The sequence below is a fragment of the Clinocottus analis genome, unplaced genomic scaffold, assembly GCF_023055335.1.
Source record: "Clinocottus analis isolate CAN_PGR_092001 unplaced genomic scaffold, fCliAna1.0.p SCAF_8, whole genome shotgun sequence".
NCBI classification, from domain to species: domain Eukaryota; kingdom Metazoa; phylum Chordata; class Actinopteri; order Perciformes; family Cottidae; genus Clinocottus; species Clinocottus analis.
This window is the reverse complement of record NW_027176240.1, coordinates 4,095,966-4,110,187: the sequence shown is the minus strand read 5'-3', so window position 1 is coordinate 4,110,187 and position 14,222 is coordinate 4,095,966. Positions and strand designations below refer to the sequence as shown.

Sequence of the window (14,222 nt, the reverse complement as noted above, 5' to 3'; positions counted from 1 at the left end):
AGACTGATAGGTCTTTTTTTTTTTTAACAATACAGATTGTTGTATTTGCTGGTGACTCCCCAGTAAATCCTGTGGAAGTACAGATTGCATTTTTAGGGCGAAATGACAAAGCAAAGTCTCTCCAGGTGAGGGTCAGATGACGTCTGTGAAGTCAAATGTTAGACGGTGACAATCGAACAGACGACCTAACCGCCAGTGTAAAGTCTCTCGGACACCAGAGGAAGGTCAGAGGTCATGGTCAGCCTGAGGGGAGTCTGCCTTGGTCAAGGACACCGCAGCAGGGCAGACGGGGATTTGAACTTTTGACCCGTCGGGGCTGAAGGTTCAGACTCTCCGCTCACATAAACATGAACTCCAAAGTGTCCAAACTGAACGCAGGGTTTTGCCTTCCTGTGTCTGGCCTTGTTTCTGTCTGTCTTTTGTGTGTCTCTGAACTCTGCAGGCGGTTTTTTAGCTCGTCCTCCTCGAGGCTGACGGCTGGAATGCTGACATAACAGATGTTGTCTGACAAAACCAATAATTATCTGCTGTATGGCTGTATGTCCATACCCGCTCCTCCTCCTCCCTCTCCACATCCTCCTCCACCTCCTCCGACTGCTTCACCATCTACGTTTCCTCCAGCTGGTCTGAGACTCCACTGCGCATACAAACAAAATCACATTTATCTTTTCTTTCTTTTTTTTTAACCTCAGACAAAAGCTTTTTAAAATTGGTTCGCTGAAAATTACCCCCCAAAAAAGTCTATATTTTCTCCCTTCAGTCTTGCAGCACCTCCACCAAACAGCACGAGGTTCATTTTGTAAATCACAGTTCCATTTAGAGTTAAATAGACGATAAAGCAGGGTAGGCTTCAGGGCGGGCCTACCTTGTGATTGACAGGTCGCTACCAGAGCGTTGTCTGGTCTGGGGGTTGTCTGGGCTTTTGTCTTACAACTTGAACCCTTTCACAGTGCGTTTCAAGTTCATCAGAGTTAATTGAAACCTTTTTGGTTCCCTTTTTTCTAAGTTTGGTTGAACTTGACTTTGCCCTCTTTGGCGACTGTAGTTGAGTGGTTAACATGCCCGTCTCTCAATCAGAGGATCGGTGGTTCAAACCCCGGCTCCGCTAGACACTTTAACCCCTAGCTGCTCCCCGCTGCCGTGTCTACGGTGTATAGAGCAAAAATGTAAGTCGCTTTGCATAAAAAGCGTTGGCTAAAATGATGATGTAATGTTGCGTCACTTCTGTTTGCACAAAGATGGCGACAGTCAAAACGTCAAACCTGAGACTTCAGGACGTCGTGTAGTCAGTGTGACTGCATCCACCTCTTATATACAGACTATGGGGACTTTGCTGTGGTTGTTTCATCAATGTACGAGCAAATCAACCTGGCCCACATTACTTGAGTGGTTGATGCGTTAAGCGGCATGAAAGTTCGAAAAAAAAAAAGGGTAATTTTGTTCCGAGGTGAAATTCAATTTTTGTGTGAAAGTATTGACAAAAATAGCAGTTCTGAAAAATATGTTGAGTTAAGTTAATCGCATGGAAAAAAAACAACAATCTGCACGTGGTGCGTAAAGACTTTTATTCTGTATAATCCTAAAAACACGCTTTTTTGAAATTGAGGGGATCTCTGACATACACGTTGATGCACACTTTGAATGAATCCTGTCTTTACGGTGCTAAACTCTGAGGGAACGCAGAACCGGAGACTTTGAAATTATGAAGGAGTTATTATATTGTTGTGTGGCATTTTGAGTGCGATCCCCTCGTGCCACCTGAATTACATTTTTAGTTTTTACCCGAAGGAAAGCTGTAAACATACTTTTAATATGTGGTGCCGTTTGGTCTACAATCTATCTAATATATAACTGTTTGGAGCTTATTTCTGAAAAACTTCGAAATAAACTGACTGTTTTTTTAAAGGTGGGCGGATCGCTGCGGTGCAGCGTTGGCCCGAGCAAGTAGGTTCATTTTTCTCCAAGGACCGCTCTTTTACCTCATTATTATAATGAAGCGCTCTCTCAACGACCTGAAACAGCCGTTTACAGAAATCTGTCTCGATGTGTATCTTTTGTTCTGAACCAGAACGCAAGCAACACGAGTCCAGAGACGTGAGGAGGCCGGGTCCTGGCGACGGGTGAGTGGGTTAGTCGTCTAGAAAATGCTTTTTTGGGGTGATTAAAAACAAGAAAAAAATCTGAAAAGGGTTACTTCATTATCCATTATCAAGTTTTCATGAACAGAATATTTGGGGTAGAACCTTTTTATTCTCTTGATTTGTTTTAGATTTCAATTAATTTCCATAATCATGAGCAGAATAACAAAACATACAAGTGAATAATTGTGCCCATATTCCAATTGAATATTGTGGGAAAGACGTTCAACCTTTTCAACCGATTAAATAAGAATAACAGCTATTCTTTTCTGATTTAGCGACCTATATTGGTGCCTAACATCCATGAAAATGTCCATAATTTGATATAATATGTTTTGGTTGATTAAAGTAGAATTGCTTGTCTTACACATGAAACAGAAACCCTATATTCTCTTTCATATTTAGGTGTTGGATCCCGTCATAATGCAGTAAAATCGCTAGGAATGACTTAATGTATATAACTTGAGATTTTGTAAAGCTTCAAGGGTTTTCTAAGTCAATCTTTGGACTAAAACAGACGACAATAAAAAATCTCCAAACGTACAGCGGCCAGCTAAATATTGGTTGCCAGTTTAATTTTACGACAAAAGAAAAACGTGAGTATATCGGGCATATAGTTTCTCTTCTTGCTCAAGATGGATGAACTGCTGGATATAGCTGCCATAATTTAAACTCCGTTTGTATTTCTGAAGTCACACAATGAAGCCCCAAAGATTCCTGACTGACTCAGCACATAAATGGCCAAGTAAACTTTCAATTACAAGTACGAAAAAGAAAAACCACCAAGATTGCAGCGTTGTGGTTTTGCCCTATGACAGCGGCCGCGATGGAAATAAACTCAGAGGAAAGACAAGCCGGACGTGTTGGAGGATAAGTGTCTGGATGCACACACACACACACACACACACACACACACACACACACCGACCGGCTAAGGTGCTAATGTTGGCCGCCGAGCGTTTTATCCAAGTCAACATCTGATCCCGTTTTCCCCCTCAATTTGCAAATTGGTGTGGGTCCTTATCGGGACCGTGAACTGCCTTTGAACCAGAACTCACAAAAGAGGAGGAGGAGGTAAAGGGAAGCTGAACTTTTAGCTTCCCTGCTATGATTTTTTATAGCTTATAGGGAGAGAATAAATAGATTTCATGTGACGGATAAAGCAATGTAGCAGAAACACATCGGGAATCAACCTTTCAAAATGTTTTCTTTATTCTCCCTCTTGTGTTCATAACTCTTTCAAAAACTTAACCCATGAAATGCAAAGTGATAGTGAACAGAAAACCGCATTGAATGTACATTTGTACTTTTTAAAAAAAAACTCTTCTCTTACTTAAAGGTTATTTTAACAATTTACATTATAAAATGCTTTATGTTGCCAATGTGAGAATGGTTTGAAAGATAAAAACTTAAGCATACCCTGAATTTCTCTGTCGCCTTAAACCGCCTGTGGACTTATTTCTATGTAAAAGACTCAGGACGTTGCCTCTTTAGCTCCTCTTTAGCGCCAACCATATGTCGCTAATATATTTCATAATCTGAGTGGAAACTGTCAGTTAATTCATTCATGGTTTTAGTAGCAGAAGTATCTCCCGGTGGCGAGGAGGACAAAACAAAAATATGAGTGCATTTAGCTCTTCTAGCATGCGCAACGACCAGCAACAGCTAGCTAGCTGGCTGCAGTTCCCATAACGGCCACCGGATACATATTGTACCTTTTTAAATGAATGCAGCGATGCTATAGCATTTTAATTGGAGTTTTGAGTGTGCGTCACTCAAATTAAGTTTGCCTTCAGGAATGAATGAAGAGAGAAAGAAAATAATTTGGGATTTTGGGATATTGAAAGGACACCATCACTGTAATCTCAGGACCGCCCTTTTTATCTGTGACCTCAGGTTGACCCAAATCGGCCCTCTTTGCAGACATATATACAATTATTATTTGGACAATTACTGTATCAACAAAATATGAATTACATTAAAAAGGCGATATGTATCTGTCCAATCCACAACTTTACTGTTGTGGTTGTATCCCAACACTCTTGTTGCGTCGTTTTTAGAGAAATAACTGGAAAAAGACACTGTGCACTACATACTCAGCAGCAAAGACGGTCAGAAACTAGCTCGTGAACATAGTGGAGAGCAGTTGAAGACGTAGGTAATTCCTTCAGGAGCTGTTGGAGACCAAAAACAGAATTAAAAGAGAGTTGATGTTGAACTAATATGCATCAGAGTGAAGCGAACGCCACTCTTAATGATGGAAATCAGGAAGTAATTGAACTCTCTCCATCATGACCCAATAACTTTCAAAAGTACTTATTTCAACTCAAAGCTGGATCTTTATTGAAGTCATTTCTGTGCCTAAACACAACCCAACCTCAGCCAAAGCAGTGTTATGTCATCATTTATTCATTTTTTACAGTGTTATTGGCTAACATAGAGACCTGATGTCATAGTTCTGACCAACGGGTGAAGTGTCTTTCTAGAGGGCATTGACAAAAGCATGTCATAGTAGTGTAAACTTAATTTATTGGAAGCAAAACTTTAACTATGATCCTCCTATCTGCAGCTGTGAGCTTTGAGGCAACCCGTTGGTCTCCACATCAAAGCACTTTCATAGCTGGGTAGAAATATCCAGCCCATAGAGGGAGCTAGTGAATCGCTGGGACTGTGTTTCGGTTGTATAATACGCAGCAATGGCGGTTGGGTTGTGTGGCGTCCCCTCTCGAGTTCCCATGCACCCTCCCATCAGTTGACCGGTCGCTGACCTGCGCAGGCGGCGGCGCTGGAGTGAACTCCGGGCTCAAAACGTCGCCGAGTTCCCAGTGGCTGAGCGTCCATCAGATAAAAACCTTGGCAGAGCGACGGAGCCCTGCAGCGGACATAATTAGGCCGGGCTGTTTGCCGCCCATTATTTTGTTTCTGCCGCACAGCTTCGCCTCATTCTCTGCCCGTCAATGATGGCGGTAAGGTGGAGGGGTGGAAATGCCTGGTGACCTCAAAGGCGACCTCGGCAGTGTCCTCAGTGGTGACCTCAGGGGCCACTACACGGCCCGTTGTGTTTGTAATGAGGTCAAGATATGAAGTGACACTCTTATTAATTCACTATAAATACTGGATGCGTCTAATACTACTGTTATGACAACTCTGTCCTACTAAATAGTGTTTTTATCCCAAATCGACCATCATTTAGTTGTTTGTTTGGGCTGCAGCTGACGTCTTGATTGACCTGTTAATGACAGAGTATTGTATTTATATTGCAGATAAAACCTGCTATGGTTGTGTCATCTGCATACATTTACATGTTAACAACTCTAGTCAATGGCTTATGGTGCAAACTGGTAAGGGTTCATGAAAGTTTCCTGTGTGCTCAAATAAGACCGATGTTGCGTGTAATTGGTCGAAAGTGAAATAGTGCACATACAAGATGATGTCAGATGACATAAATAAGTCCAACAATATCATTGTCAATAATAAAGTCTGGATTTTTTGTTCCCAGACTAATATTTTTTGAAACTCCTGGACAAAAAACATCATCAAGTATTATAAACACGTGAGAATGACACTTCAAGCAAAGCAAGATATGACAAACTCGTAACACGACAACTGTTTTCGTTTTTGTTTTTCATCTTCTAATTTACTCTTTACATCAACTGTACAGCAGCTACATGTGATACACTCAGTGAATGCATAAACAGGACAAATATATACAGACTCCTTAAAGCAGAGAAAGTGCTATCTCCTTCCACGAATCCATCCGTACATAAGAATTCACAGCGTGTCTATTGGGCTTCAAGACCCAGACAGAAACAGTCCTAAAATTAGACCATTCATAATAATAATAATAATAATAATAATAACTTTACTCTCTCTATATATATGTGCTGCTCTAAACAATAAAAGATGTCTATGTACTGGCAGTAAAATAAAGTTTTATGGACAGTCCTTTTACATTACAGGTTAGTGTCTATGTATTCATAATTACAGCAAATAGTGTTACAGATAATAAAAAGCACAACGGAAATGATACATCTGCATTTTAAATACAGCTTATTCATAATGCTACTTCATTTGATACACACATAATAATAGCACTGTTAAGGATGTACAGTATGTTACATTCATGTTCAAAAAACAGAACAGTTTGAATGTATTTTAGCTGGATGTTTGGGGAGTTATGAGTCAAAATTAAGTGCAAGCTCCATCAGTAAAAGTGTTTTAACGGTGGAAATCATTGCAAAAAAAAATTCAATTCATGACAAACATAACTGAATATGAGTCCAGTTTCTGCTGTGTTTGGAAATATTTTCTAAAAGTTTCAAAATACTACCACCACGTATCTTTTCACGGTATCTCTGACTGTAATCAGCTTCAAATTGTCACATTCAGATTGAATAAAGAACATTTATCTTTTAGTTTTTCTGCATTTTCATGGAGCCTTGCTCACAGGCGGTTCAGAAAGACAATCCCAGGTTTTAAGATGTAAATAGAAACAACAAAAGGAACACCGAAATGCTTTCAGAGTCTGTAAAATGAGGTTCCCCGCTCCTCCGTCCCTGGAATGGAAACATTTAACCAGCTGCATTTTGTCAGTTTTCAAAAAAGGCTTTCATGAATGTGGAGTGAAGTGGAATATGTGTGACGTGCTCCTTCAGCACAGCGAATGTTCACGGCCCCTGGATTCGTCCTTGCTGATACACATTGATGTAAAAGCTACAAAGTGGTACAAAAAATAAAAGCACAAACGCTGAGTGGATTTTATCATCTGTAAATCGCTTCGTGTAGCTTTGTATCTCAACCAAATGTCCCTGGAGCTTAGTCAGAGCCAATAATCTGGAGCTAAGACGGCTTCATGGAAAGACCTTTTGGAAAGTCTTTCTCTCTTGTTATCGACAGTAGATGTGTGGTCTCGTTGTTGAAACCCAGATGTTCCTCACGGCTACACTTGCTTTTGAATCGCACCCTGTTACATTGATTACCTTTTAAAAAAGAGAACGTTAAATACTGTAAGAGGTGAGGAATGCTGCGGGTGAGCATATCCGGTGAAAGTAAGTTTGTGCTACAACAGAAAGTGGTGTCTTAGGTTTGGACCAAACCAGTGTGGAGATGATGTCCTGCTACAAACCAGCAGTGTGAACCCCGGCTACATGCCCGGGGATGTGAGAGGTGGCCTGAATGGCACCATCAGACCCAACGAGGTGCCGGTGCCACCTTTCTTCAGCTTAGACAGTTTTTCCAAAAGCAGACTGAAGGTTGAGATGCCTTTTGGGTGATTTTTTTTTGGGGCGGGGGGGGAAGTCTGTCAGACTGTATTTTCTACCTAAAGCGGGTAGTTGTAGTTGAAATTCACATGCAGCCCGTTGACCGGGTGCACTATCGGCACCGTCTGCATCTTGGGAAAGTTCTCGGTGGCCAGAGTCCATTTGCATGTCCCGATCAGCTCCACTGCCAGAGTCTTTAGGATCATCTTCGCCAGTTCTTTCCCCACGCAGCTCCGCACGCCGCCGCCGAACGGCACGTAGCTGAACCGAGCCGCGCGACTCTCCTCCCGGTCCGGGCCGAACCGGTCCGGGTCAAACAGCTCCGGGCTCTGGAAGACCGCGGCGGTCTCGTGAGTGTCCCGGATGCTGTACATTACACTCCAGCCTTTGGGGATCTGGTAGCCCTGTGAAATGAATGAGAAACCAGTCAGGTTGGTGCATATTCAAACCTGCACAAACTCTAACTCTTTTGAATGTCTTGAATGGAATAATAAGCACAGGAAACAAAAACAATCTACAGCTTGATTTCGTGGAAAATATGCATACTCCGAGAGTCTTTGTCGTTGAACTTCTATGTTTGACAGAAGTTAAAAAGATATGTCCATTTTATTACCTGGAGAACAGTTTCTCTCATTTAGTTTTCCAACTTGATGTTCTCATTCCTTCCTTCCAATAATCCAGACCTCTTTATAACCTAATCCTAATTATTTCAGAGTTTGGATTCCCATGTCTAGGCTTTAGCAAGATGCACTTGAATGAACAGGCATAATAACGTTCTCAATACTGCAATTACTTCTCAACTATATAACCAGCTTAAACCCTGCGAAAGAGGTGAATAAATGGCGTCCTGCACTACAATAGTATTCTGGGAATTAGTTTTAAACCTCAATTGTCCTTTCGCAATAAGCGCGGCAAATTGGGGGCACGCTGAGGGCAGGAAGGGGCATGTAAGGCCGAGGGATGAGGCCATGACGGGGCACTTTCTCAGCAACGGCCAACTCTGTTTGTGAACGTGTCTGTCCGTTGAAGTGCAGCGAAGCCTGCGACAGGACAAGTGGACGGAGACAGAATTCAATAGAATCCAAATTTTGTTTTGCCTTTTGCAAGTCGAGTTGATTAAAGATGTCACTTATCGACATTTTGTTTTTGCTGGTAATAAACCAGCTTTCAGCTCACTCTAAAACGGCTGTTTCTCCACAAGATGTGGGTTTTAAAACAGTGACCAAATCTTTCAGAGTGTCACAAAGCCCCCGAATCCAAATTTGATCCATTTGGTCCATTTACATTTACAATGGCTAGAAGAGTCGTAATTACATCATTTCATCACATTCGTCTCTCTCTCTTAGGTGCATGTTGACGCGGCCTGAGTAGACCTTTATATAGGTACATATAGGTCATAAAAACCCTCTACATAGGTACAAATAGGTCACAAAAGAACTCTATATAGGTACATAACGGTCATGATAGACCTCTATATCGGTATATAAAGGTCTATAGTGTGGTAAAGCTGTATGAGCCCAAACATGAAGATGTGTGAGGAAGCCTCCTAACCCTTTCTTTTAGCTCATGCGCCCAGTGAACAGCTTAAGGGGCGCCATCTTTGAAGGCACTATCCAGTTGTCTTTCATGCATCCATTTGCATCTCCTGTTTAGACTTGCAGCTTTGAACATTGCGCTGCAGGAACTTTTGGCTGGCTCGTGGTACACATCTTCATCGTCATATCTCACATTGACTTCTCAAACCCTAACAATGCCTTTGGACATCTTCGAGAGAAGGGGGTCTTTTCAATGTTTTTCTCCAAAATGAAGTCTTAAAAACAACAGATATCTTTAAACGTTGGTCTTTGGATACCTAATTCCTCCTTGTTTGTGGCTCTAGAGGGAAGCATATATCTGGATTCTCTGTATCTGTTAAAAATCGCATTGCATGTCCAGAAAACAGAAGACCCAAACAGACCAATGGTGTACAAATGAAGGCTATAGTCCCACAAGAGACTTGAACTTACGTCGAGTTCAAACGTCTGCAGGGCTGTCCGATAACCCCCGGAGACCGGCGGCAGGAAGCGGAGCACCTCTTTGACGACACAGTCGACGTAGCGGAGCTGGCTCAGCTTGTCCAGGGTCAGGTTCGGCACGTGAGACTGCGGTAAACCGTCCCTGTTATTCTGCTGATTCTGACAACCTCCGTTCAGCAGGCGACTTGTCTCCGTGTCCGCGGCGTCCTCCTCCTCCATCTCACCAGGCGGGCGGCGACGGCCCTGGGACTCGTAGCCGAGGCCCTCGGCCTCCAGCTCGACTCTGGCCCTCTCCACCACCGCTGGATGGCGGAGCAGCTGCAGGATCAGAGACGTGGAGGCGCTGGCTGTGGTTGAGTGAGCGGCGAAGATCAGCTCTACTGCTGTTTCCTGCCAGGAGGGAAGTGGAAAGATGGAGTTAGATCAGTTTACTTTAAATTCACATTAGCCCTCGAACAGCTGTGATCAAAGTAGGATTCCACAAGCAATACTGGAGGATTCTTGTACCGTTGCAGATCCACTGTGGCTCATCGAGAACTCTTCTAGAAAGTGGAGTCAGATCCCATCGTTACTTTTAGTGTCTGCTTAACTCTACCTTGAGCTCCTGGATGCTGAGCTGCTGGCCGTGCTCCTTGGAACTGGACAGGATGTAGTCAAAGGCGTCGTGGTATTCTTCCTCCGCCTGCTGCCGCTGCATCTTTTCCTCAATGATTTTCTCCATGTTGGCGTGCAGGATTTCTCTGGCTTTTATCCCCTGGAGAGAGAACAACCCCATAAAGGACAATATTAGATTAGCATTGTTTAGTTGAAGCGTTTCAGTTGCAGAGAGCATAACCCAACTTACTTTGAATCATTTTGTTTTTACGCCATGTTAGTGTTCTAGGAACCTCAACCTCTGACACAATGGGGTTTTTGTTCACAGTGAAAAGACAACTTTTCCTTCCATCCATGTTTTTGTTATTGGATTCAGTCACACTGTGTAAACTAGTCTTCCTTTTTTGGGCAAAAAATGTAGTAAATCATTTTGATTTTAGGGTGAATTTGGTTTGAAGTGAGGGTACTAGTTTTCTAATGACCTCTAAAGAAAGGTCACAAGACTGAACTCCTGAAACAATGGTGGGTTTTTGGTCACAGTGAAGTTAAGGGGCAGTTTTATATTGTTTGTGATTCTGCTAAAAATCTACCGATAAAAGACTGATCGAACAATGTGTCTGAAGATGAATCAACTTCAGTTGGTTCCCTCTCTCACCTTGCGTAGCCCACTGAGCGGAGCGTCGATGGGCAGCGAGAAGAGGTTGTTCATCAGCTGCTCGAAGGTCCGGGCCAGGAAGACGATCCGCTCCTCCTCCATCTGCAGACCCAGCAGGACCCGGACTGCGATGCGGAACGTCAGGGACTTGGCCGCGCTGTAAACGTCGATGGCGCCGGGCTCCGAGCACCACTTGGCGATCTCAGACTTGATGACGTCCTGCAGCCGGGGCAGGTAGGACTCCAGAGCCCCCCGGCTAAACACTTTAGCCAGGATCTTGAAAGGGGGGGAGAAGGAAACAAAGGAGAGCGGTGTCATAAAAAGTGATAACCTTCCACACGACAGTCAACACCTTTCAGTAAATACTCACTAAAGAGGAGGAGTTAGGACTAGCTAGAGGTATTAGGGAAGGATGTAGAAATAGGAGAGAGGACATGGTGGATATTAGAGGACATCATTTAGCTGATTGATACTGTACTTCCTTTAGTCCCCTAGATAATCTGTACCTTTTGGGTTATTTAAAGGTCATTGGTTCTTACCTTCCTGTTCCTCTTGTGCAGGTCTCCGGTGGAGTTGACCAGGGTGTTGGGTCCCAGGATGATGCGGGTGCTCTGGGGCCACTGGGTGCACACCAGACTGTGCTCTCCCAGCAGGATCTTGCGGATGTTTTCCGCGCCCGTCACCCGGATGACGGGCTTCCCGAGGAGGTGGGTCTTGAACACGTTGCCGTGGCGCTCTCTGCGCGAGATGTGGAAGTTGGAACCCTGAAGCACGAAGGTTACTTTTGAATTACACGCCGGACACATTTTAGGCAACAACTTATTGGAAAACGACTTGTTTGCATTTGTAAGATTTCACTCTTTAAAGTCCACTGCCTGTTTTTGGTCCATTTTTGCTGGTCAGCAGAAACTATGGTCTCTCGAGGGGCCAAGACACAAAGCATTGTTTGCTTTGTTTGTTTTTGGTGCAAATCTATTTTTAGCTTTTTTTTAAGATCCCCTCACATTGAGGGGCAGTTTTTATTGTCACATTAACTACTAGTTTCAAGTTTCAAGTTATTTGTTAGCATATGCACAACATTTAGAAGCTTGATAATCTTAGATCTCAGACTCCAATAATGCTCGTTAAATAAAAATATAAGGAAAAATGCAAGTAAGAATATTACTTATGATGATAAAACCAAATCTGATGTTCAGGATTGATGAATGTCCAGATGGTGTCCACATACTTCTGGCCATTGGGTTGTTATGGGCTCTTTTTTCTCCTTTTTTGTTCTTTTCTGTTATTCATTATACCGAGATTATAAAGAGTATTTAGAGATTTTCTTTTTTTAAATAAATAAATACAATTTTAATTTTCTATCTCATACAAAATGAACATATTCTGTTATTAAAATGTATTTGTCTGTGTATCTAAAGCCTGATGGAGCCCACAGACCACCTTTTGCTGAGCTACACTGACATGTTGTTGGTCTATTGTGTATTCACAGATAACAACACTTTAGTTACCTCCTGTCTAAACGCTACAGTGCTCAACTTTTCCCAAAAGTAGCAGAGCTCTTTTTTTTTAAAATGTCCATCTGAAATGGGACATTTTAGGGTGAATAATAAAGAAGAAGGTGCAAAATCAGAGGCATGAGGAATAAAAACAAAAGAAACCGCCACATCACGTGCTGCACGAGGCGCTGTGATGCGGACTGGAGGAATAGTTTGAGGGACAGAGAGGTGATGGGATGAGAGCGCATTCCTCTCTGAAGAAGACACGGAAAGAACGACAGAGCGAGAGGGAGGGGAAAATGAAAGAGAGGAGGAAGTTTTGAACAGAAAACGTCTGTTTTTCCTCCGCAAGAAGGAATTACGCAGCGAGCATCAAGTCCGCACATGTCGCATTAACAACAGAACTCAGCCTGCAAGAATCTGCGGAGCTTTTTCAAAGCTTCCCCGAGACATCATCAACGATACGGTTAATATATCCTACAGCGATCCGGTATTTACCTCCATTTCGTTATCAAAAGAATGAATTCATCTTGGGATTTAAATCCATTATAACGAACACAAATATAGAACAGAGACGCGCAGGAAGCTAACCTATATGTCGGAACCCTTGTAAAAGAAAAAAAGAAGAGATAAATCTACAACTGCAGGAGCCTCGACGTGTCAACTCTCACCTGGAAGAGCCAGTGGAAAGTCTCTCCGACCAGCGGCCAGCCCATGGAGCCCTTCGGCAGCGGCAGGCTGCTCTCTTTGTCCCGGGTCAGGCTCCAGCGGATGCTCCACAGCTGCCGGGTGAGCGCCAGCAGCAGGAGCGCGGACAGCACCGAGGTGAGCGCGGTGGCCAGAGCCGACAGCACCCCGAACTGGGCCAGGGGTAACATCTCCTCAGAGCGGGTCCGCTTCCCAGCATCCACCTGTGTCCGTGCGTAAAGGCGCTTCTTGTGGCGGCGTTGCGCAAATCTTCACCGTGCCGCGTCTTCTTCTTCTTCTTCTTCTTCTTCTTCTTCTTCTTCTTCTTCTTCTTCTTCTTCAGCGACGTGTAAAGTCTGTCCAAATACAAATAAATGTCAGCCTGGCTCTGGTGGGTTTACCTCAGCGGAGAAAAGAGGCGCAGTGTGAATCTCAACTCTTTCTGAACTCTGGAGACAGCCAATGGCCGAGAGTCGTTATAAGCTGTTATTACAGCTAGTTAGAGGATAATAATAACAGTCATCATACAAGCTGGACTTTGGCCTCCCTATCCAATCAGAAATATGCAGTGAGGATGCACTGGGCTGATGGAATGTGTGACAATGCCTCAAATCAAGATAAGTCCTACTTTTTGGGGGGGATGAAAACTAACTTTTATCCCATTTCCTCGCAGACAAACGCGCCTCTTGATCTAATACAACAGAAATCAGACCGGATGGATGCGCCTTGCGGGCTCATATGGTTTTACTCCATGATATATATGAGAAACGTGCTTGATTCTCTGCGGCTACTCCTTCAAAATGAGGAGTAGCTGTCAACTATTCCAAATAGTTTTACAGGTTTACATGCGCCGGCTTGTCTATTAGGTTATGCGCCTTTATAGGTACAGTTCAGGGGGCTCAGCCACCCCCCGGGCGGCCCGAGGTTTATGGAGCAAAGGCAATAAATCTTTCTCTCTTTTTTTGGAAGCAGAAGAAGAAAGGGTATTTGAATACAGTAGGCTATACAGCGTGGAGCAGATTAACAGGCCTGGCAACGTGAAGTCGAGCTGAGATGAGAGGAGGCGACTTGGAGACGAACAGGATGAAAACTAAGTTGAACAAATGAGTCACCTCGCTCCACTTTCCCAGCACATAAAGGGAGAACTTCGTGTCCGGGACGAGACCCAGACAGAGAGGACTTACCTCCACGCAGCGTGCCAGTCAGCTGTGAGGGGGGAAAAAAATCCGTAAAAAAAAAAAAAGTTTCTTTCTCGCCTTCTCTGCCAAAAAGCGGCGACTATTCGTCCTCAGCGAGCGGGCTGCGGGGGGTTTTATAGAGCAGGCTGCACGGCATGATCCACCTTCACAGGATGATGACGTTGGTCTGAATATGTT

At 43.6% G+C, this 14,222-nt stretch overlaps 1 protein-coding gene across 1 annotated transcript; it reads right to left on the bottom strand.

Moving 5' to 3' along the window:
• Window positions 1-7,404: 7,404 nt before the first annotated feature.
• Window positions 7,405-13,066, bottom strand: cyp26c1 (cytochrome P450, family 26, subfamily C, polypeptide 1). The gene is given in 7 exon segments (XM_068568229.1): window positions 7,405-7,803; window positions 9,406-9,804; window positions 10,010-10,168; window positions 10,664-10,939; window positions 11,203-11,427; window positions 12,831-13,042; window positions 13,045-13,066. Coding segments are annotated over 7 exon segments (1,638 nt in total). The 3' UTR covers window positions 7,405-7,458.
• Between the last annotated feature and the right edge of the window lie 1,156 nt (window positions 13,067-14,222).